Below are 24554 nucleotides of genomic sequence, written 5' to 3'. Positions count from 1 at the left end.
TACCTGAAATACATGGTTGGCATTTTCTGCCAAATGCCATACAGGTTTTAAATGCCATTCTGTGTGTCCCTGCTTCAGAGGTGAGCCCGAGACTGTAGAGCTGGTGAGAGATGGCTCAGGCCAGCAGCAGGTACTGGAGCTCCTCACACTGATCCTCACAGCCCTAGTGCCTGTCACAGGGCTGGCCCAGAGAAGGCAGCCAGTCACAGTTTTCTGACTGAGTGAATGAATGTAAGAGCAAATGGGAAGTTATGGTGAAAAGGCCCTCCAAGACATTTTGGCTCAAGGACTTTGAGGAAAAACCTGACTGTCAGGCAACGGCCCTTCTCTTCTGAGGGTCGCTTCTCTCCATCCTAGCCCCAGCCGCTCAGTACTCACTGGCCTGCAGCCAGGGGCTCACTTAAGAGTCCCAACCCAGTGAGTGCACTCGCTCTCTCACCTCGTCCCAGCGCTTGGTGTCCACATACAGCTGCACCAGAGACTTGAGGTCACCGACCTTTAGGTAGGTCTCGGCAGCATAGCCAGGACTGTCCAGCTTCTTGAAGTACCGAGCACACATGAGCAGGGGCTCCCGCTCAGCCTTGTCCAGCTTTCGAGCAATGTCAATCAACCTGGAAAGGAAGGGAGGACACCTGTGAGGATCTGAGGGAGGACGAGGTGGGAGGCTCTGGGCCGGTTCCTGCTATGCACCACGCTAACAATGGAGCTGTTAGCTCCTGGGGTCTCATAACTCATAGGCAGTTATAAGAAGAATGGATGCACACTCCAGAAGCAATGACAGGGTCCAAGAGTAGCTGCCACTCAAGACACTACCCATACCTCACATGCCTCTTACCAGTGACATCTGGGGATCCTCTGCCAGATGTCGAGAAGGACCCATGGGACCTTCCAGATGTGGTCTCACAGAATCACTTTCCTGCCCTGAGAGGGAGGTATAAGCATATAAGCACCCCACTTTGCAGTGAGCTGGCTCGAGTTTGACCTACACAGAGGGGAAGCCCTGTACCCAAGACTCCACAGCAGGAAGTGGCGGAGGGCTTGTTCCAGCACTGTCAGGAATTCCCACAGGAAAAGCAGCTGCTGGGGCATGAGACTGTCTCAGCAACTGACACTCTGGAGGAAGTGGCAAGTGTGAAGCTTGTCCTGGGCCAGAAGGAAGATTAGAAGCCCTGGCAGGGTCCTCGTGGCTAATGTGTTGACTGTAGGGAGGTCCCCAAGTCACTCATGTCTTCCCATAGTGACCGGTCCTCCTCCTACCCATCAGGGCGTGTGCTGGATTTAGTGGTCTGGGGACTAGGCAGCCCAGTAAAGCAGCTCTCAGGGAGAGGGCTCTGCCCAGCCTGCTTTGTGTGAGAACAGAAGAGGCTGTAACAAAACCGAATTTCAGACAGGCGGGCTCAGGGAGGCCTGTCAGTCTGCGCTCAGAATAATAATGGCATCTAAAAATAACACTGCTCAGTAGCAAAAGGACGTGTTTTTAGGGAAAGGTAGAACAGGCAGCCCCCCAGAGCCCAAGAGCCCCACCCACCAAACCAGCATTCCTAGGGGAAAGGTGCCTGTTACAGCCAGACCCAGAAGAGGGACAGAACACACTAATGTGTCTTCCTTGAGCTAGTTAAGTGTCCCCAGGGGAACTTAATACATAGCACTTGCAAATCAAAGTGACATATGAGAAACTAGTGGGGGAAGTAGAGGCCATAAGCCTGCTTGGCTCCCATCAGCATCACCCTTTTTGTAGAGAATACTTGGGGCAGAGTCTAAGATCTAAGCCTGCATCTTTGAGATACTGTTCCTAGACAAGGGAAGAAAGGTTGGGGGTAGGTTACCCACAAGGTCCCCTGGTGAAGGGCCCACACACCAACCTGTTGTCCTCCTCAGGGCCTAACTATGCCACTGGCTTCTATCTGTGGACCACACTGTTGCCACCTGAACAACCAGAGTGGCCTTTAGCATAGTCTTCTGAGAAGGCACCTGGAGGGTGGGTGCCAAGTCCTAAGACGGAAGCATCACGTGTCACATAGTTATGTAGTTACAGTTCCGGCCTGTTCCCCTTCCTCCATTCCCTTGAATCTAGCTAGCTTCTATTCCTCTGTTACAGCTCCTCTACTCTCCCTTGGGGCTTCAAGCCACCGCAGTCCCTGCTGGCCTACTGGTCCCTTGCCTATATTAGTTTTCCTTCTAATTGTCTCTTTATGGAAGGACTCAAGAAAAGAAAGACACCCTGGTTCCTTCCAGATAGTCCCCTTCCCTGATGGACAGAGGGCTCTTCTGTACACTCAGAACTCTCATGCTCAGTGTTAGGGGTACTGAAACCACCCATGTCAGAGTCTGAAGCTTAGCCCTACGACTCGCCAAATGCTTGGCCTTTGAGGACACAAGAGTCCCTTCTGCCTTCATTTCCTCATTTGCTAGATGAACGTAGAGATACCGATTTGGTGCCAGGGAGAGTCAGATGCCTATAAGGTCAACACAGTACCTGAGGGACATCTGTGTGTGTCCCTAGGTCCCTACTACCCACTCTTCAAGCTTCTCGAAGGCAGTGCTACCTTGTTCAATCTCTTCCTCTTCCAGAGAGCCTAGTCACTTACATGTTTGGTTCAGATATTTAGAGAAACAGTTTTTCCCTTGTCAATCAAAACTCAGAGTTGACACACTGCCAAGAGCTCCGAGGCAGGGGCTGAAACGTACATGTCAACCCAGCCATGGCTGCCGCTGATCTCTATGGCCTTGGTGTGCTCCCCCGCTGAGATGTACATCTCCACCGCAGCTTTGGGCTCGTTGATGTTTCTCGCCCAGTCGGCCTGCTTGGTGATGAGCATCTTTGTTTCTTTAGGGTCTCCAGATCCAAGGAAATCCTGAGGAAGCACAACAAACAAAAACACTCCGGATTAGGACTTCCTGTGCCAGCATTACATCAGCTCCTGAAAGCAGCGCAGGGAAGAGCTCCACGTGGCTGTGCACAGGAGCAGGATGCGATTGAGCGGGGCAGTCCCAGGTGTCCAGGAAGGGAGTGTGCATGGACCACCCACAAGTGCTGCTGGGGCCACAGGGACGTGTCGGGAACTGCGGCCTCCATGTTTCCTTCCCTTCACACCTGTTCTAAACACCTGACGGACTGCGATTACTCCGCGACCTCCACACAATTTGACAGAAACGCGAATGGCTGCGAAACTATAAATACTAGTTCTGCCGTCACTAGTCACACCCTGGGATGACAGCAGAGGCCCCAGACCAGTACTGAGCACATGGTCCTCTAAACTTAAACGCACAATGATGCACAGAGCTCTGGGATTAGTCCCTTGTGCCCTCCTTTGGCTGCCACACTGAAGTGGCATCGTGTCTTTTCTCAATTGCTCTGTGGCCTAAACTCAGATCATTCTGTTGGCTTTGCTCCTGAGATATGTCTATGGCAGACAACCAGCAAAACACTCTGGTTCATTCCTCCTCCTCCTTTTTTCTTCTTCTCCCAAACACAGTCTGGCTGGCCTAGAACTTGCTATATAGACTAGACTGGCCTTGAACTCATAGAGATCTGCCTGCCTCTGCCTCCCAGTGCTGTCCACTTCTGAACTGAGTGACACCAGATCTTGTCTTGAGATCAGGACTGCACAAGTAGGAATATGGCCCATGGAGGGACAGCAGGAGCCACAGATGAAAGAAATAGTCTAAAGATTCAGGGGTTGGGCAAGGTCTGAGTTCCTTTACCCCATGTGGGGGTGGTCCCTGAGGGCCATGACCAGCTCCCCCGGGTTATCCCCCAAATACAGCAGAAACAGCCTCAGAATATCACCTCTTTTCAGGACAGTGCTGCCACTATTGAAGCTGCCTCAGTGCTGACATTTTTTAAGGTGGGGCTTTTCAAAAGGGGAAATTGAGAGGCAAGAAACCCAGATCTGCATTGCTAGTGAGGAGTGGTTTGTCTTCAGAGAATGTACCCTGCATAGAGTGCTCTGTGCCAACCTCACAAAGTACAAAAAAAGCACTCCTTTCCTCACAATTAACACTCATCTGTCAGGAAAGTGCAGGCAATGTATGCTGAGACCCACTTGAACAATTAGCTCATTTCTTTTTCCATTTGCTTTTAGGGTAATACGTAGACCCTAAAACCATATATTAGGTTGGCCTAAGACAACCAAATAATTCAGGAAGGGTATCATTTTACCTGTCAAGGACCAAGTAAAGACAGGGTCACCTAATGCTGGCCTCTGCCTCCCCTTGGGGCACACAGAGAAAGGGCTAGGGACCAGCCACGAAAGGGTACCTGGCTTGGGCCATTATAGACACACTTTCCTCTCGGCACTGTGATGACATCAGCTCTTCATGTACACAGAGCTGTCCCGCCCAGCTAGCTGCCTGAGGTTAGCAGCAGACACAGGTGTTGTGAAAGCAGAGACGTGTCCTTCAGAGGGACTCTGGCAAGCCAGGGCTCAGTGAGATAGCAAAGGGAAAGGTCAAAAGCTAAGAGGGGCTACAATGTGAGATGTCTCCCCAAGAAGACCATGCGGGTACACAGCTTGTACAACCTCCCTGACAGGAGGCACACCTCCTCAATCCCAGCAGTCAACTTAGAGGCTGTGACTTAATTCAAGCTGAGTCTAAAGAGTTCCTCCAAAGCTCAACCAAGTGGGTTTTCAAAGGCCTTTTGGGTCTCTGAAGCCAATTTACATGTTATCTGGGACCACAGCAAAGACTTTGTCCTGGAGTGGACAGAAAGAGGCCGTGCTGAGTGATGAATGAGACTGAATGGGGTTCTCAGGCTCGGGGCTTCTGATAAGGACTCACTACACAGAGTTAAGAGCATTATAATCCCTTTATCACCACATAAACATGTCACTTGTCCGGAAAACATACAATTTATTTGTACGTGGGAATGTAATTTAAAAATTTTCCAAAAACCAGATTGAATCTTGGGAAGCAATTTTCGAGTAAACAAAAACATGCCATGTTAATAAGCACAGTATCTCCTACCCCCAACACAATGTGTATGTGTGCACACATTTCCAAATGCAGACTAGCAAGCCAGGGTGGTGTGTGTTGTGTGTGTGTGTGTGTGTGTGTGTGTGTGCGTGTATGTGAGATGAAACCAACATACTCAGAACTGTGATCAAAAATTAGAGTCAAAACAAGCCCCGAGTATTTACCTTCACAGAGAGCCACACCAGATTGGGGTGTATGAGTGGCTGCACTGCTGGGTGGGAGGCCATGTGCACAGAGTACAAGTGAACCATGGGAAGAGACCAAAGCAGGGGCTGGAGAGATGGCTCAGTGGTTAAGAGCACTGGCTGCTCTTCCAGAGGACCTGAGTTCAATTCTCAGCAACCACATGGTGGCTCACAGCCAACCGCAATGAGATCTGGTGCCCTCTTCTGACTTGCAGGCATACATGCAGGCAGAATACTCTATACATAACAAATGAATAAATAAATCTTAAAAAAAAAAAAAAGGAGGCCAAAGCAGGAGGAGGGTGGCCAGGGAGAGGCCATCTGTGGCCCTTCTACTCTTCGAATCTTTAATTTTGTGTGTGTGACTGCATGAAATGCTGAGATTAAACAGGGGCTTCTCTCATGCTAAGCACCTGCTCTACCACCAAGGCACATCCCGGGATGTGGACTTTTAATTCAGTCACACTCCTCATATCTCTCCTCTCGTTCTCTCTGACAGAGTCTATCCAATGTAGTCCTGACTGTCCTAGAATTCACTCTGTAGACCAGGCTGGCCTTGAACTCACAGAGATCTGCCCACCTCTTCCTCCCGAGTGCTGGGATTAAAGGTGTGTGCTTGGCTACTCCTACAGCTCAGCATGTTAGGGTTTTATGCACTGTTCTGTGCAGTTCTCAGAACTACATTGATCTGTAGCTACGCTATGCTGAGAAAGAAGCAAAGGCTGAGCTATGTGAGTTTTCACCCACTAGTGAAACCCCAGAGTCACACTGCACTGCGAATGGTGTGAACCCCAGAGTCACACTACACTACGAATGCTGTGAACTCCACAGTCACACTGCACTGCGGATGGCATGGACCCCACAGTCACACTGCACTGAGAATGATGTGAACCCACAGTCACACTGCACTGTACTGTGAATGGTGGACCCCAGAATCACACTGCACTGCGGATGGCATGGACCCCAGAGTCACACTGCACTGCAGATGCTGAGCAGGCATTTTCAGCCGTACCATAAGTTGCCCACCAGCAGCTTCAAGGAAGGCATCAATGTCCCAAACAACAACCAGGGATGACTGGCTCTCTGGTGCCCAAATTCTAACCCTAGGATCTGGTGCCTTTTAAGTTTAATGCTTTTGCCCCAATGGAAAGAGCATTCATGTAGTACTGGATGGATATGGGTAGGAACTTAGAGGGGGCTAAGAAAGATGAAAGGGCAGGGGAAGCCTAGAGCCCAGACCTGAGGTGTGAGGGAAGAAGCCCCAGGAATGGTCCAGGGGTTCATGCCTGTATGAAGCAGCCACCGGTCTAACAGATGGGTAGGAAAAGAACCCAGCATTGGTTAGGCACAGACAGAGATGAAGGGGGAAGCCGTTCTTCCTGGGACTCATGAGCTAAGAGATTAGCATTAACAGTCACTGAATAGCTGTGGCTAGGACTTGAGGACTCAATAGGATTTTGAGAGCCTCTTCTGCCACTACCCAGAAAGGCAGGGAGGGATACAGAAGCCCTCCGTGGAAGCGCCTTACTGTTCCACACCCAAGTTTAGGGCTTGCTGGAGGCTGAGCTGCAATGCGTGGAGGGCTCTGGCTCTTTAGTGGGGCTCATTCTCACAAAAGTCCATGTGTCTAGGATGCTCCTTCAAAAGTCTAGAGTACCTCAGGACTGATGTGGTAGGCCCAGCTTGTCACCAATCTTGGCGGCTCCTGACCCAGGTCTGAAGGAATCTGTAGAGACTGTCCTAAGCCCTCAGTATCTGGTAACATCATGCTGGTATGCTGACAGGTACCTTGAACAGGCTGTCCCTTTGACAGCTACCTTCAGGGTCAGCTTTCCGTTTCAGCCAGGGCCCTGCAGGTCCCCTTTTATTAATCTACCTACCCTTTTTCTGAGGTCACCACCTTTTTTGTCTGTATCAATGCTTGGACACATGACCTAAGATACTCCTGGTGGCAGGCTGGACCCAGGATGTGGTGGGCTTACCTTGGCGTACTCAAACATGCAGAGGTCAGTATACATGTCGAGTGCGAGGTTCTCATGCCCGCTCCTCTTGTACAGTTTGGCAGCCTCGTGGAACTTCCCCTGGTAGGAAAACACTTCTGCCAGAAACAGGTCATTGTTGCTCTCGCCCCGCTTCTTCCTCTCCTGGAAAAATTAGAAGCACGGGAAATGGCTTCCACAGTCATGGCAGGAAGCAGCCTGTACAAAGGCTAGCTACTGCTATTTTGGGCTAAACCCTTGGGTCTTCCTACTGAGCCCACACTTGGCTCCTGGGCTGCCATGTCTCTCACCTATGACTCTACTGGGGACGTTCAACAACAAAAGCAGACTCTTTTTTCAGACCACTGAAGATCAAACAAAAGGCAAACCTTTGTTTGCTCAGTGGAAATTCCACAGGACGGCTTTCCTGGATGCTTGCCCAAGGCAACCGCAGGATAGCTTGGACAGTGTGCACTAGCCAGTCGGGGACAGTGTTGCATTCCTAAGACCCCCACCACCACCAAGCCCCAGACACCTGGGTGGCAAGAACAAAGTGTGGGATTTTCACGGGATTTTCAACCAAGATGGAGGCCATAAAGTAGGATTACAAATTTGGTTAGGCTATTGTTTCTAAGAGAAGAGGAGACACTGTGTGTTGGCTGCATGTATGTCAACAAGTTCCTCAGTTGAGAAAATGACCCTAACCAGGTGTGATGGCTCACGCCTTTAATCCCAGCACTTGGGAGGCAGAGGCTGGCAGCTCTGTGAGTTCAAGTCCAGCCTGGTCTACAGGGCAAGTCTAGGACAGCCAGGGCGAGAGAGAGAGAGAGAGAGAGAGAGAGAGAGAGAGAGAGAGAGAGAGAGAGAGAGAGAGAGAGAGAGAAGAATAACCCATTAGATTGGCCTGTAGGCAAGACTGAGGTGTATTTTCATGGCTGATGTGTGAGTGTAAGGGGGTATAGCCCTCTCTGGGTGGTGCCACCCCAGGGCTGTGCTTCTGAGTGCTATAAGAAAGCAGGCTAAGAGCCAGGCAGTGGTGGCACACACCTTTAATCCCAGCACTTGGGAGGCAGAAGCAGGTGGATCTCTGTGAGTTGGAGGCCAGCCTGGTCTACAGAGCAAGTTTCAGGACAGCCAAGGCTGCACAGACAGACCCTGTCTTAAAAGCAAAACAAGACAGACAGACAGACAGACAGACAGACAGACAGAAAGGAAGAAAGAAAGAAAGAAAGAAAGAAAGAAAGAAAGAAAGAAAGAAAGAAAGAAAAGCAAGCAGCTGAGCAAGCTATAAGTAATTCTCTTTTGCGGTCTTTGTTTCAGCTCCTATCACCAAGGCCCTGATCTATTTGAGTCCAGCCCTACTGCCCTCAGTGATGGACTGGGATGCGGATGGAGCCATAGGCTGAAATAAACCTTTTCCTTTCCAAGTTGCTTTTGTTTAGGGCGTCTTATCAGGGCACAGAAGCCCTGACTAGGACGCTGTCTGCTAATGTCCACTTCACACAGGAAACCTCTTCTGCTCTCAGTGACCCTAGCACCACCAAACACTGCAGTGAAGGAAGGGGAGATGCGAGTTGAGCCAGGCACGGTCAAGGTCACACAAAGCTCGCTCTTCATGTCCCATGATTCCACCCTAACACACCCCTGTGTGAACACACATGTGTACATGTGAGAGCATGCGCGCTGAGCAGTGCTGAGGCTGAAGAGAGGCGGCATCTGCACACCTACCCTGTGTGGGGACACTCATTAGTCTACAGCGCCAGTATTTGTCAACACTTGCCAGCACTCGGCCCCTCAGCCCCAGCAGTTGCTTTTGCTTGTTTTCTATCAAGTGTATCACAGGAGGAAGATGAGACAGGGAATCAAACTCCTAGACAAGCTGGTGGAAGTCTCAGCAGCTGGAGACAACATGCCTCACCAGTGACAGAAATAATTTTTTAAACCTTCGCACGGTGCAGGCTAATCAACCGAATACGCTGACATCTAAAACTTGTGAGTGACTTAAACTCTTATAGGGAGGTAGGTGTCAGCCAGTGTGGGGTGGGGGCCACACGGCCACAGAGGACTGTCAACAAGGGCAGATTATTCTGCCACAATGCTATCAGCCAGTTATTCAACAGGTACCCACTGAGGTACACAGCTCCCTGGTCAATGCTGGCTACCCAGAAGCCAGAAGCCAAGGCCTCAGGACAGTCACAACAGATCATCTGAACACACTCTGCTCTTCCCCAGAGACAGTCCATCAGCACACTTCTCAGCTCTGAGGTCACTGGCAGAGGTTAGACCTTTTGAACTAAGTGAGGCATCACAAGGAAAAGAGCCCGCTCTCACAGAGGCCAGCTGCCTTTGTGCGAAGAAAGCTTTGCATAAAATTCCAAGGATCAGCCCTGAGCCAGCAGCTCGGGACAATGGCACCCAGCCAAACCTTGTCCACCTGTGTGATAAGACAGACAGTAGACGACCTGCTGGGTAGAAGGGGGCAGGGAAGGTTCACAAAGTGGCAGAGCTTGGGGAAAAGTGGGGACCAAGTCTGAGTTTCAGCTAAGTTTTTTAACACATCCCCTCAAGAATATGTCCCATCCTCTCCTAACTTCCCTTTCTTCGCCCACTGAACAGGGCTGGCGACGCTAGCACCTGCCTCACTGTACTAAGGACTTCGTGCGTAACGTCACACCTCTTGTCTCAGCTCTACTTGCTGGTTCCCACCCCCACCCCTGTAGAAGGCTGGGCTCTGCACAATGCTGGGCTCTGCACAATGCTGGGTCCTGCACAAGGTTGGGTCCTGCACAAGGCTGGGGCCACATCAAGTATTTACTCTGCTGAACCGAGTTAAAGGGGCAAGACATTTGCAATTTCATTGCTGCTTCCAACTGAGAGCTCAAATGTGTCTCACATTCCCTTAGCCTCACAATAAATCTGTTCAGGAGAAAAAATATGTATGCCTTTTTACAGATAGTCAGACAGCAATGGAATACACAGAAATTAAAAATAGTGTCTTCCATCACCCATAAATGGTGCAGTCAGAACCAGATTCTTCAGCCCATCACAGGCCGTCTGGGCAGGAGGATGGCTTGGTAGGTCTCAAAGCAGCTTAGGAGCATCTGGGAAATGCTTCATTCACTGGCAGATTGCTCGAGTCCAGGAATACGGCAACAGTCATGCCCAGAGAGGCATATCACATCACAAGAGCCTGACTCTGCCTCACAGACACACCAGGGAATGATAGACCACCATCTTGGTTTTTCAAGACAGGGTTTCTCTGTGTAGCCCTGGCTGTCCTAGAACTCACTCTGTAGACCAAGCTGGTCTCAAACTCAGAGATCTGCCTGCCTCTGCCTCCCAGGAGCTGGGATTAAAGGTGAGTACCACCATTGCCAGTGCATAGACCCCATTTTAGGAACAAGGAATCAAAGATTAAAAGAAACCAAATCCTTCTGCCTCATTCAACTACCAAGTAACTAACCACTCTATCCCCCAGAACAGATCAGAAGGCCTGTGCTCCCATGTCCTCAGGACTACTGGCCACTGAATCCTGAGAAGATATTACCTCAATACTGCTGATCAGCTCCAGGTAGCGAAGGTCCTGGACCCTGGTAAAGGCCTATGGGAAGAGAAAAGAACAGAGTCAGCTGCCTTCTTGTTCTCCACAGGCTGGTGGGGGTGGGAACACATCGAGCTCTATAAAGAGAGCCAGCAAGCAGGGGAGGGGAGCCTGATTCATCATTGTGTGCTTGGGAGGTGTGCCACCCAGCGAGGCGCAGCCTGTCTTCATCTCGAGGATTAGTCCTTACAAAGAACTGTAAAGAAGTCCTGGGAGCATCAATCATTTTGGGATTAGGTAAAACAGAACTATGATCCTGTAGTCTGCAGTGGAACCCCTTGCCAGACACTGCTCATAATGGAAAGGCAGGCTGGGCTGATTCCAGTCAACGGTGTCTGCAGAGAAGGCAAGACAGAGACAAGAGCCTGTACGCTTATACCTGTGACTTGGATGGGAGCAGCAGACAGCTCTGCTAACCCAATGGTGCTTCACACACGGGGCACACAGGGTACACAGGGAGAGGAGGAGGAGAAAGCCCAGGGAAGAATGGCTTTGTAGGGGACGGCAGGGATGATCTTCCAGTCTCTAGAAAGCAAGCTTGCGTGTTAAACCTGAATGTGCACTGTCTGCTTAGACTCCCGGTAGAGGCAGACTTCTAATGCGTGCATTTCTGGAAGGCTGTGAGGGTCAGGCAGAGCGGTGCCAGTGAAGCGCCTTTTGCTGCTTTCAGGTACCACAAGGGGCTTGGGGGAGCTGACCTTCATGTGCTCTGCCGGCAACATTTCTACCCAGCTGTGCTTTCTGTGCTGTCCATGTGAAATGGATGGACACATGCCCTGAGCAGCAGCTCCTGAGCCATTATGGTTTAGAATGCATGACAGCCCTTGGCTCCTGCAAGGCACCCTCTGTGCTAGAAGAACTGGGGAGTGATCAAGTCATCCGGCTTCTGGCTGCCTTGCAGATGACCACAGTGCGATTTCACCCTCTCACCCTATAGGTCCAGAATCTATTCAAAGGCTGGGGACACAGGATTTCACTTGGCCTCTGTCCCCTCCCTAGTTCAGGGGTTCACAGTGGAAAGGGGAAGCTGGGCAGATTAAATAGAGAGCTAAATCTCCCTGAGCCAAGAGCTACACAAGCTGGAGGGGATACCCTAGAGACGACACTTCCTGTCTGAGCATGGCAGTGGCAGACTGCAGGATTAGGCAAAGCACAGCCCAGGAGGGATCTGGCAAGTGGCGTTCTTTCTGAAATAGGGGCTTATTTTGTTGCCTAGGCTGGCCTTGATCTCCTGCACTCAGGGGACCTTCCTGTCTCAGTCCTGAGATGCTGGGGTGACAGGCACATTCCACAGTGCCCAGCAGTTGGCTTTTCCTGAAGAACTAACAGGATAAAGGTGTCTCAGGCAGCAGTGGATAAAGGTCCAGCAGGACTATCCAAAGGTCTGACAAGCTGCCTTCCTCATCTGTGTTTCCTGAAACTAGTACAGAAATCGGTCCCTGGTGCTGGGCAGAGTAGAAAAAGGAGACTCAAGTCTCAGCCAAGTTTTGAGCCCAGGCAGGACCTTGAGCCTATTTCCTTCCTGCCTTTTGGCTCCAGCTACCTTCGTTATGGTCAGGCAAGTGAGGCCCTCTCCAAGAGTCTTTGTGGTTCTGGCCACTGTATCCGTGAACTTGATAAATCTGCCACTGACATCCTTCAGCCCTGATATACCGCAGAGTCACGGTGCTCCTCGGAGTGGTCAGTCACAAGACTGTGAACAACTTCCACAGAGGGAAGTGGGGAGCAGGGAACATAGGCAGCTGGCAGCACTAAGCAGCTCTTCGGTGCCATCTAGTGGGGACATCTCTCTAGGCCAGGCCCTTCCATCCATAAGTCTAAGTACTGAGTGACTGGCACCTAGGGGAGAGGACAGTCAGGGATTCAGGGTTAAGATAAAACACTGGTCAAGGTCTGTGGTCAGAGTCGTACACCTTTCCTACACAGCAGGCTGCCCACAAGCAGTGTGCACACAACTGTCCTTTGCCAACCACTCTAACGAAGAGCCCAGTGCTCTGAAACGATCGTGTCTGATCTGTGTTCTGGGACGCAGGGTAGGTAGGAACTGGATCAAAGGGTATGGCCCAGTTTTGGTTCCCTTTACTTAGACATCTGCTCTGCCACTGAAGGGGCCATGTGCTGGGTGGTGCAGGGCAATACTACATGAAAGGGGACAGCCTAGAGGGAGACAATTCCTTCCTGGTCACAAAGAGCAGACATCTTCACATGCTGGCATTTCTGAGAGGGGCAGGAGGAACCTTGCCTCTCCCGAGTCCCGGATGCTTATCTGATCTACAAACACGCAGGCAATTATTGAGTCGGCTTATTTTTCCTCGCGTGCTGTGTACTGAACCAGGGCCTTGTACACATTCCCCAATGCTCTGCCTCCAGCTCTCTGTGTATGATTGGCGTTTGCGCAGCTACTCCAAACTGCCCTTTACCAGGCCTATGGAGACCTCAAGAGTAAGTTCAAAATGAAGGAGACTATGCATTTTCACACCCCATTTTAGAACAGAGGCAGGAAGGCCGGGCCAAGAGAAAAGGGTAGGAACAGCTCTGAGACATGGGCTGGCTCCACTGTCCTGTTTAACAGGAGGCAGGTACCACATATGTCCACGGGTCCCTCAACACCGGCAGCCTGGGCAGAAGGAGGCTCTCAACTTGGCTATGGGAGAAGAGGCAGGGAAAGAGGATGAGAGAGAGGCTGGAAGTCAGTCTTTCTCCCTCGGACTTCAGATGGAAACACATCTGGGAGCCTTCATGGGCCTAGACAAGGTCAACTGCTTTAATCAACTAGACCGGAAGTGACCGTCTGAGTCACTAAGGGAGGCCGTGGGAATCAGAGGCTGACCACCTCGTTTGCACTAAGCCGGTGCTAACAACAATGGTGGGGTGATAAGTGGCTGCTGTTCAGACCCAGGCTTTTATCTTTATATAAATGGTCGCTACCAAGACTAACAGCCAGAGCCAACCACATGGTTTACTGCATTATCTGCTTGAGATCTTCCCAACTTCCGTGAGGACAGGGCCTGGTCCTCCAGAGAAAGAACCTTGGGAGTTGTTCCTGCCAGGCCCACAGTGAAGGGGTGACTGAGGAGAGAGCCTCCAAGGACAAACTGGCACACCGACAAGATGGGTACCTTCTTTGCAGTTTCAAACTCAAGTCCTTCTAGAGCTTCCATGGCCAGTTCACGCCAGTCGGCGTCTGTCACTCCCAAACAGGCGATCTGGTAGGCTTCTTTGAACATTTTCCTATCGAGGTATTGGTACATCGGAGCAGACTGTGGGAGAAAGTTAAAAATCTGTTCAGAGCACTGGAAAGAGTCAGGTTCCAAGAAGGCCTACTTCCAGATGTTCAGAGTATTATCGCGGGAAGTGCCTACTTCAGCCCTTCTGAAGTCTGCACTTTTGCCTGGCCCATCTGGGTGCCCTCCTTTCCACCACCCTCTCCTGCTGAGTCAGCACTCCCAACACACACTTCTGGCTGCCATCTGCCCACCCCTTCCCTGAGTCTACCTGACCATAACATGTCACCTTCTCTGGGAAGGATCTATCCCCCCCATCGGGAAATGCCTAGTTGGTCTTGTAAAGCTGGGCTAGCAGGTCCCTCCTGGAAACTCTTCCCTGCTTTCTCATGTCCCAAGAGAACTGTCTGAGCTGGCCCTGGCTTCTGTGTACTGCATCCTAATTCCATGTGGCTCTGAGGTGAAGCCCTGCACTCCCTGTGGCGGCAGCAGGCCCTCCATCCCAGGCCAGAGGAATGAGTCATGTGACTAGAAGGGAGACATCTGGGGTGGCCTCTTCTCAGAGGAACTGAATCTGAAAAGGGCGCAAATATGGAATTTGCTCCAGACAAGACCCTGAGTTCTCTGGTTCTGAAGACCAAGTGCCCAGTTAAGAATATTTATAAGCATACCCTAATGACTTCTTTTTTTCAAGGTTATAAAAAGCTTTGCAGTTCTCTAAACAGCCCTGTGTAAGGACACCTAGGACAGGCAGGCCCTGCAGGACACTTAACTTGCCTGAGGTCACAGACCTAGCAAATTAAAAGCTAGATGCTAGAGCAATAGGTGATCTGATATTCCTGGTCTTGTGCTCCTTCTTGCCGTGTGTGCATATGTGCGTGTGTGTGTGTGTGTGTGTGTCTATATATGCATGCACATGCATTTACACACATCACACTAAAGCTAAGCTAGGCTTAGCATCTTTGGCAATAAAAGATCCTGTCTTGATATGAAGCTATCAATACGCTTCAGGGACCCACACCTCCCTTCTGGGTTCCTGGGCAGTAAGGATCAATCAGCCAGTGCCTTTGTGCTAATGTGCACATTTCCAAACGTGAACTTGGAAATGCTATTTTCTCCATTTGGGGTCTTTATCTTTGACATTTCTGGTCCTCTTTTTTTTTTTAACTTCAAAATTAAAAGAAACCTTTTTCCCTTCAAGCCAGTCTACCCTCTGACAGCAAGATACAACTGTTCCCGGGGGGAGGGGGGTATTTTTCCTGTGTACCACACTATCCACTTCCCCTTACTGTAGGGAAGCAGCTGGCCACAGAGCCTGGCCCAGCCACATCCTAGCCAGGTGCCCGTAGGGAAACATGCTACCTTCTATTTAGAGACTCTGCCCACTCGCACTGCTGTGGGCTGATGAGGCGCCCAGCTCCCGGGACACAGCTTTCGTACCTCCTTGAAGCTTTCTCAACCTCCACCCACTCTGCCCCCACAGTGAGCTCATTTTCTAGACTCCTCATACTCTCTGGTCCACTTTAGTTCTGTTTTGTGGCTTTTGCTGTTTCATGACTGTCTGTAATAAAAAGGAATAATAACAGGAATTGGGACAGGCAAAACCTGAAAATGGCTGTAATTAACCCCATTTCACAGTGGCAAAGCCTGCAGTCTCGGCTGCTCTGGAGGTAGAGGTGGGAGGATTGCTTTAGCCCTGGAGTTCAAGTCCAGCCCGGGCAACAAGGCAAGCATCTGTCTCAAGTAAAACAAAACAAACACACACACACACACACACACACACACACACACACACACAACAATACCCCATTATATAGAAAAGAAATGAGACCCCAGAGAGAGATATAAGGGGTTCAGATGCAGTTGGGCCAGGCTTCAGGGCCAGAACCCAAAGCCAGGGTTCTTTTTCCCAAGCTGCAGAACTTCTGCTGTGCTGACTGCCCCATGACAAGGAAACATGAAAACACAGCACGGGATGAGCTGATGGGCAGGTCACACGGGCAGGGAGGCACAACCCGAGTGAGGGTTCGAGAAACTTCCTAATGGTCCAGTCCCCTCTGAGCACCCCTTATCTGGCTGCTGAGCTCCAAGCATGACGTGACAGAGCACAACTGGGCTTGCTGTCCTACTTGGCAGCTCGGACACAGCAGTTCTTGCACAAGATGATACAAATTTCGAAAAGAAACCAAGGAAAAAATCCCAAGAGCAAAAATGGGGCTTTCTGCCTGGTCTGGAGGCCCAAACCGCAAGACGACTGGAGGCAGAGGCGACAGATAAACAGCCTTTGTCTCAGATCGCCTTTCCCAGTGCTTGGCAGCTCTGGCCTGCTGCATCAGCAGGAAGGCTGGCTGCAACCTACAGAGTCTTTGGCTACTGAATCTTGAGGCCCTGGTAGAGGGAGCCCCGGCAGCCCCTCTGGCTCCTCTTGGCTGGCCAGAATCTGTGAGCAGCAACTGCATTTACTTTTGAGATTAAGATGGCAGTCTGAAGGGAAAACCTTTGAAGAAGCAAGGTCTGTTTGGCACAGATGAGGAAGAATGGGGCCTTGTACATGTGGTGCTGGAGTCTGGGGTGCTGATGGGGAGCAGGGAAGGATGGCAAGGAAAAAGTCCAGCAGGCCTCATCTGCTCCCACAGTCCCCCTGCTGACATTTCTCATGCTTCCTCTTTTCTGCTGCTGATTCACATCAGAATTCACTGCCATTGCTTGAATACTCGCTATGATCAGAGCTGCTGTGGATACTGCTGCTATAATCCCCGAAGCAGCAAGCTAACAAGGGCCTTCCTGGCTTTAGAGAAGAAGTAGGCGGAGTTTGCAGGTGTAGGCCAGGTGTGTGTAGGCAGGCAGTCTAACAGAGCCAAAAAGAAAGGCAGTCTAGAATGTCTGAACATCTTTCAGTGTACAGGGCCTTTGGCCCAGCAATGCACTTTTGAAATTTATACGAAGTCAGAACAGACACTAGGAAGACACCCACTATTCACAAAAGCAGCAGCTTTGCGCAGCCAGGTGTGGTGGCGCACTCCTTTAATCTCAGCACTCAGAGGCAAAGACAGGTGGAACCCTGTGGGTTTGAGACCAGCCTGGTCTACATAGTTACAGGACAGCCATGGCCAATAATGAGGCCCTGTCTCCCAAAAGCAAAAAGAAAGCAAAAGGCTATGGATAGTACAAATATCACAGCAGTGCTGGTGGAGCAGCTGTGGCCCATCCATGTGACAAGTGCTGCGTCCATTACCAATGACGCTGGGCACACGGCAGAGAGCACAGGAGCTTGGAGCAGGAAGGTGCTCAGGCTGCACACAAACTGCATTACAGTCATGCACCTATGGGAAACTGAGAAACAAACTCAAGGAATCAGTTGTCATTTCTCACACAGATACGTGAGCCTACAATCATCTGTTTAAAAATCCTAGTGAAATACATTCACTGACACGGCACAACGTTTCCAGCAGCTGCTGAGCAAAATCTCACTATAGGGTTAGCAAGTAGGGCCTTTGATTTTGGCAATTGTGTTTTATTGTTAGTGGTTTTTTGTTTTGTTTTAAGAAAATGTGTTGTGTGCACCCTAGGCTGCCCCTAAACTTGAAATCCTACTGCCGCAGCCTCAAAGCCTGAGATTATAGGCATAAGCTACTATGCTAGGTGAGATTGCTAGTTTACAGCCAATAATTCATCAAAGGGATGGGGCTGGAATAACTGAATGTCAGGTCAAAAGAGGATGGCATGAGGCTGGCAAGATGGCTCAAAAAGTAAAAGGACTTGCTGCACACATGTGACAACCTGAGTCCAATTTCCAGGGCCAACAATGAGAGAAACCACTCCCAAAAGTTGTCCTGGGACCTCACACATGTAGACACACACACTAACAAACGTCTCAACATTTTAAAACACAAGATGGCATAGAGTGATTAAAAGCTCCATTCTCTTGCTAATGGTCCATAATCAGTACAGTACACACAATAATATGTCTGGGGTCTCGGGAGAGGGCTCAGTGGTTCAGAGAGGGCCCAAGTCACATTCTTGGTACCCATGTGAGGTGTCTCACAATACCCTGAAACTCCAACTCCATGTGCACCAGCACACATGTGTTTATATATGCATGCACACATGCACACACACACATACAAAAAAAGCAAATATTCTCTTGAAGATGGGATGCTGTGGTCCAAGTTTCTCCTTAGTGTTTGTCCTGGTTTTATGATTGTTCTATAAGAAGTGTCACTCACTTCAGGGACAAGCAGACAGGCAGTTAGGGCAGTGGTAACTAGATCAGCCACCAGATGGGCTGCCTGGATTCTTCAGTCTGTTTCTATCCTCCCAATTCTATAACTCCATACTTTCACCCCTGTCTCTAGCTGGCCTGCTCTGGATGCAGGGGACTATGCAGGGTCCCATGTGCCCCTCTGGTCCACAGTCCTCAGTTCCTACTCTACCTAGTCTCCTCTCATACACAGCATTACCACTCATGCACTTAGGTGTCCACCCTGCTGGACTTGCCACTAACATAATACTGAGTACTGCTAACAAAGCAGCAGGAAGGGAAAAAGAGTGCCAACGGATGTGCTGGTCAGATTTATGGTCATCTGAGAGGACAAAAGAAAAGATCAATGAAATGGTTCCTAATGATCTCCTGCTGTACTCACAGTATCGGTGCCTAGCCCTATCATCATCAGAGAGGTTTCCTCTGGCAACTGATGGGAGTACAGAGACTCACAGGCAAACATTAGATGGAGCTTGGGGAACTCCACAGAAGAGAGGGGAAAGATCATGGGAGCCAGAGAGGTTGACGACACCAAGAGAACACAAAATCAACTAAGCAGGGCTCATAGGGGCTCACTGAGACTGCAGCAGCAATCAGAGTCTGCATGGGTCGGCACTAGGCCCTCTGCTTGTATATGTGGTTCTTTAGCTTGGGTTTTTTGTTAGACTCCTAACAATGGGAGTGGGGGTGTCTCTGACTCTTTTGTCTACTCTTGGGATCTTTTTTCTCTTACTGGTTGCCTTATTCAGCTTTGATATGAGGGTCTATGTTTAGTCTTATTGCATCTTGTTACACTGAGTTTGGTTAAACCTCTAGGAAGCCTGCTCTTTTCTGAAGGGAAATGGAGAAACAGTAGATTTGGGGGAGAGGGAAGGTGATGTGGGGGGGACCTAGAGGAGGGAAGGGAGGGAGGGAGAGAAGAATGGAAAAAAATCTCAAAATAGATACAGATCTAAAGAGTCAAGTGAAGTCCTAGCAACATTTAGACACACTGAAAATAAAAAAAAAAAAAAGAAAAAGAAAAAGAAAAATGTCTCCATAAGATCCGGCTGTAGGCCAGCCTGTAGAGCATTTTTCTTAATTAGTGATTGATGAGGGAGGGACCAGCCAATTGTGGATAACCCCATCCCTGGGCTAGTGGTCCTGAGTACTCTAAGAAAATAGGCTGAGGAAGCCACGTGGAGCAAGCCAGTAAGCAGTACCCCTCCATGGCTTCTACATCAGCTCTTGCCTCTAGGTTCCTGCCCTGTTTGAGTTCCTGTCCTGGCTTCCTTCAGTGATAGACCACATGTAGATATGTAAACCAAATAAACCCTCTCCTCCCCAACTTGCTTTTTGGTCATGGCATTGTCACAGCAACAAAAACCCAAATTAAGACAATAGGGCTGAGCTCTTTGTCCAGAAACACACGGCTACACAGGGCACAACATATGAAAGACTACAGCACCTGACATCACTAATTCCACACTTCCCTCCTCCCTCTCTTTGTGGCTCTTAGCACCAGTCTGACCATTGTGTTTTGTGTGTCCTACAGCTTGAAAAAAACGACAGGTTACCTGTGGCACCTCCACGGCAGACATAGAGAAGACATGAAGGCAGAAGATCTTGGAGCCATTGTAGCCAACCACGAACCCTTGCAGCTTCTGCTGGTGCACCGGGAAGGTGCTGGCCTTGATGTTGAGGTAGCCTCCTCCGGAGAAGCAGAGCATGTCCTCACACTGGGTGTTCCAGGCCACACTGTTGGCATTTGGTTCCTGGGGGACAAAGGCTGTTAGGCGCTGGCACACTCCCACCCCCATCTTGCAGCCTGACAGCAGGATGAGAAAAGGCAGGTGACCAGAAGAGAAGGGGTGAGGCAACCCCTAGGCGTACTGCTGGCGTGATAGAATTTTTTGACATACGCTATTTTCAAAATTATTATCCCTTCCCTATTTTAATCAGTCCACAATAAGTAGAAATTCAACAAGGTAGGATTCCATTCCTACTAGAGGAAGAGGGTGGGGTGCTGCTCTGTGGCAGTGATTCCCCAGCACACACAGATACACACACACTCACCCACAGACAACCCTACCTACCCAGGAAGGAGGCCGAGAGGGTTACCCCTGGAGATTAAGACAGTGACTGCTTTTGAATGAATGGAATCGGGAGGGATTTCTATTTTCTCTGCCCCTCCCCCACTGCTTGTCTCATTTCTTTGGTCATGAACATCCATTGTTTTTTATAATAAAGCAAAAGAATGGAGAGTTCTTTTCAAAATTAGAAAATAATAAACTGTCTCTGCATTAACATTCTCACACTAAAAACAGTCACCACTGTTCTACTCAGCCGGAAGCCTGGGTCAAGCAGAGGCTCATTCCTCTGCCTAGAACAGTGGTACTCAAGACCCCTTTGGCAAGCTATCTCCAAAAAAATATTTACATTACGACCTATAACACTAACAAAATTAGAGTTATGAAGTAACAACAAGAATAATGTTATGTTGGGGGTGACCACAACATGAAGAACTGTATTAAAGGGTCACAGCATTAGGAAGGTTGAGAACCACTGGCCTACACTCTTCTCTTAATGAGAGAAGTTGGGAGCTTTCACGTGAAGAGACAAATGCAGTGGGTAAAGTACTAGGAACTGTATGTCTCCTGGCAAGACCCAAGAGCCACCTTCACTAGTCCCCCAGAAAAGCCACAATAAGGGCAAAGAGCCATGCACCTTTCCAGTCTCTACACAGGACATACTGAGAGGTCTGCTAACCACCTCCAGGTCGAGACAGAAGCAGTACTGACTTTGGGGAGAAGGGCAACATATAGGCCTAGTCGTGACCAGCACTAAGCACATAATGGCATCTTGTGTGTTTCTGAGGTAATTCTATGAGAAGGGAACTTCCAGCTTCATGTTAGCATGGGCAGGGACTGTGACACAGTTAGCACGCACGGGCCCTGGGTCTGATCTCAGCACAGTAGAAGTCAGGTGTGGTGGTGCACATCGCTAGCCCCAGTACTAAGGACATGGAGGTAGAGGATCTTCCTCAAGTTATCTTCAGCTCTATAGAAAGAGAGCTAGAGGCAAGCCTGAGCTTAAAGTTTCATGTTAGTCACAGGTGAAACTGAGACTCACAGAGGTACATGAACCCAGCTCAGTCCAAAGACAATGGACACGTGTTCTTTCCCTAAACCCTCTGCTTCCTCTGTGACATGAAGTGCTAATAATTGAAGTCATTTTGGGGGCTAATGGCAGCCAAGTATCCCTCTCTAACTGATTGAGGAAAGTCAAGCACTTCTACCCTGCTGGTTCTGTTGCCAAGGACAAGGAGGGCCTTGGAAGAGCATCTATGTATACCCATGGCATTGGGAAACCCTGCAAGGAGAAACCAGAGAGCAGAGGCTCCAGACTCAGGGGTCCTCACTTCACATAAATAAGCTCTGACCACTTGCAATGCCCCAAAGAGGCCAAGACCAGCCGGGGCTTGGCAGGAAGCCCACTAGGTGTTGGGTAGTCTTCGGAGTACTCACTGACACACTTTTTCCAGGCATAGGACCAGGGTGTGGAAACAACCCATCCCAATGATCCATTGTGCAGCCACTGTGCTACAGCACCCTGTGGAGTAAGCTGAGGGTGAGCCTCCACCTGCCCTTCCTAGTGTGCCCTAGGCACTGGAAGGAACTGGCGATCCCGGGTAAGGGAGTCACAGACTTCATCAAAAGAATCACCACCACACATTAACTTGGCCACCAGACACATCACCAACACCTCAGATACTGTTTACTCTTCTGTGAAAAATGTGTTACTGGCAAGGAAACAGGTGCTAAGGAGGCTGACCTGGACACCGGCTCCCTGGAGCTTCCAGAAGCTACACCTGTGCTGGGTTCCTGCCCCTTGCTGGTCCTCCCAGGCGGGGCTGGGTACCTTCTTGCACAACTGGGAAGCTCAGTCTTGTGCTAAGGACCGTGCCTCAATCTAGGACTTCACCTGAAAGAGCAGCTCCTTCGTATGGATGTCATACACCAAGCATGTGTCATTTTCATCTACCACAGCCAACTTGTTCCGGGAGGCACTCATATCCAAGCAGCGCACGGCTGTGGCCTGCTTCAGCAGGACAATGGCAAAGAGATTGTCCACGAAGATCTTCAGAATCTGGCGAAATTTCAGAGGAATAAGTGTGAGTCACCATGGCAACCAGACCCTGGACCACTGCCAGGCTGTTGGCGTCCCATGTGTTCTACAAGAACAACACCCACTAACTCCTCCAGAAGCTGTGTGCAGAGAAAAGACTCATTAAATAAAGCAGGGTGTGTGGGGGAAGGGGGTGCCATCCTTAAGAAACCAGAAGAATGGTTCATCGGAGGTCACTGAAGCAACAACAGGCCTGAGACATGCCAAACTCACTCTAATGTCTGTGTGGACTGGGGACATTTTTTAATGACACCGCTCAAACTGCCGGGTAGGGGACCATCCACAAACACAGGAAGGGCTACTGTAAACACAGGCGAGACATCTGGTATAGAGTAATAATGACACTGATGCTGACAGCTGCCATTCACTGACACCCCTGTCCTGTTCTTGACAGCCCTGGGAAGACACAAAGTATTGTCCTTATTTGGAAAACTTGAGCCCAGAGAGCAAACTGATCTGCCCAGTGCCATAGAGCCAGTGAGAAGCTAAGAAAGATTGTGGTCCCAGGTTAACCTGACCCCAAGTCATGCTCCCAGCCTCACATGAGACCTGACAGATGACTGAGGGAGGACAAACTGTCCCCCACTTGGGCACTACTGCTTGACAGCTCCCACTGATCTCATGCTCCGCAACTTCCGTCCCCAGCAAAGACCTGACCAGCCTCAGCCACGAGCCATCTGCTACACAGCTTGGCTCTCAGGCTAATGCAGTTATATTTTCACTTTCAAATTTCTATGTAGCCCACATAGAACTTTTCTTATTTTGAGCAAAGAATGCAGATGAACACACACACGCACACACACACACAAATCTGTTCAACTTTCATATAGCCTAGATTTCCTAATGCATTTGTCCAAACACTTCATTTATCTTTTAGCTTCTAGTAACCGCCTAAGGACTAGGACTATCTAGGACCCAGTGGGGTACTGGTTAATCCACACACTGCCTAATAGGGCTCTGACCTCATGAACAATCTCTGCCTTCCTCTCCAGCAATCCACTAAAGCTGTGGCTCCAACAAATCCCACCTTTGGGGTGACCTTAAACCCACTAATCCCTGCTACGTGCAGCCGCAGCGCCACTGCCAGGTGCGAGCATGCTGCGAGGCTGAAGCCCACAGACTGAAGCTATCTGCGTGGAAGTAAATTCCAAGCTGTCCACAGCCCAGCTCAGGTCATCCCGACAGCAAACCTGCGCCTGTCTTGGATAAGAAGCTGGATGGTAGCCTGGGAAGACTCACCTGGCCGTTTTTCAGGCCCACCAACAGACCTTCCCTTCCAGCAGGGCCACCGATCACCTTGATGTACCGAATGAGAGACTCCATCTGCCACTCCCTTTCCTTCACTCCGCTGAAGGACAGGCACTGCAGCCGTTTCTCCTAGGAAGCAACCCAGGCTCAGCATGGAGGGTCAGAGAATGCCTGCTCCCAGCCCTCTTGGGAAAACCTTCCAACACCATCAACTCCCCCATGCTGTGAGCTCATCTTCACCAGGAGCTTCCCTGGGAGCCCCCTCAACATGGGCCAGAGGCTTGGAGTCGGAGGCAGCAGAACACTGACTTGCCACAACTATTCTCCAACTTGGGGGAGCATCTAAGTGGCAGGCGGCTCGAGACTCTCGCATAGTTTTGATACTAGTTTTACATTGGCTCCTAAAGGATTTCTTCCTTTTTATAGTTTCCAACGGGTCTGGGCAAGATTAGGTCCACCTACAGTAGGGTTTTTCTCAACTTCTTTCCAAAAATCCTCTTGGCACTGACCTAGAGACTTTTAGAAATTCACACTAAGAAAAGAATTTTCTTAGGGGAAAAAAAAACTCTTAGAGACTTTGAGGGGATGGCACAGATCTGCAGTTCCGGGACTCTTGAGGCTGGGCAAGAGCACTGCAAGTTCAAGGTTTGCCCAGGCTACAGGCTGAGTTCAAGGCCACCATGGTAAACTTAGTGAAACCCAGTCTCGAAATAAAAAATAATGAAAAGGTGGTGAGGTCAGGACGGTGGTGACGCACGCCTTTAATCCCAGTGCTTGGGAGGCAGAAGCAGGTGGATCTCTGTGAATTCAAAGCCAGCCTGATCTACAAGAGCTAGTTCCAGGACAGGCTCCAAAGCTACAGAGAAACCCTGTCTCAAAAAATCAATATCAATATGTGTGTGTGTGTATATA

At 49.9% G+C, this 24554-nt stretch overlaps 1 protein-coding gene across 5 annotated transcripts in view; it reads right to left on the bottom strand.

Annotated features, from left to right (window-relative positions):
• Ift122 (intraflagellar transport 122) overlaps window positions 1–24554 on the bottom strand; it is a 74617-nt gene that overhangs the window by 12797 nt on the left and 37266 nt on the right. For all 5 annotated transcript variants that reach the window (XR_007592923.1, XM_050148510.1, XM_050148511.1 and 2 more), the window contains 8 exons: window positions 23634–23771; window positions 22191–22355; window positions 19784–19981; window positions 13862–14002; window positions 10689–10742; window positions 7145–7306; window positions 2689–2855; window positions 440–611 (listed from right to left, as the gene is read on the bottom strand). Coding sequence is in view for 4 of the 5 variants with exons in the window: in XM_050148510.1 (XP_050004467.1) it covers window positions 440–611; window positions 2689–2855; window positions 7145–7306; window positions 10689–10742; window positions 13862–14002; window positions 19784–19981; window positions 22191–22355; window positions 23634–23771 (1197 nt within the window). In the remaining variant the exon portion in view is untranslated. The remainder of the gene's footprint in view (window positions 1–439; window positions 612–2688; window positions 2856–7144; window positions 7307–10688; window positions 10743–13861; window positions 14003–19783; window positions 19982–22190; window positions 22356–23633; window positions 23772–24554) is intronic.

Source organism: Alexandromys fortis, unplaced genomic scaffold (assembly GCF_014885135.2).
Source record: "Alexandromys fortis isolate MF-2015 unplaced genomic scaffold, M_Fortis_MF-2015_v1.1 scaffold_59, whole genome shotgun sequence".
Classification (NCBI taxonomy): Eukaryota; Metazoa; Chordata; class Mammalia; order Rodentia; family Cricetidae; genus Alexandromys; species Alexandromys fortis.
This window is presented reverse-complemented; position numbering and strand designations above follow the sequence as displayed.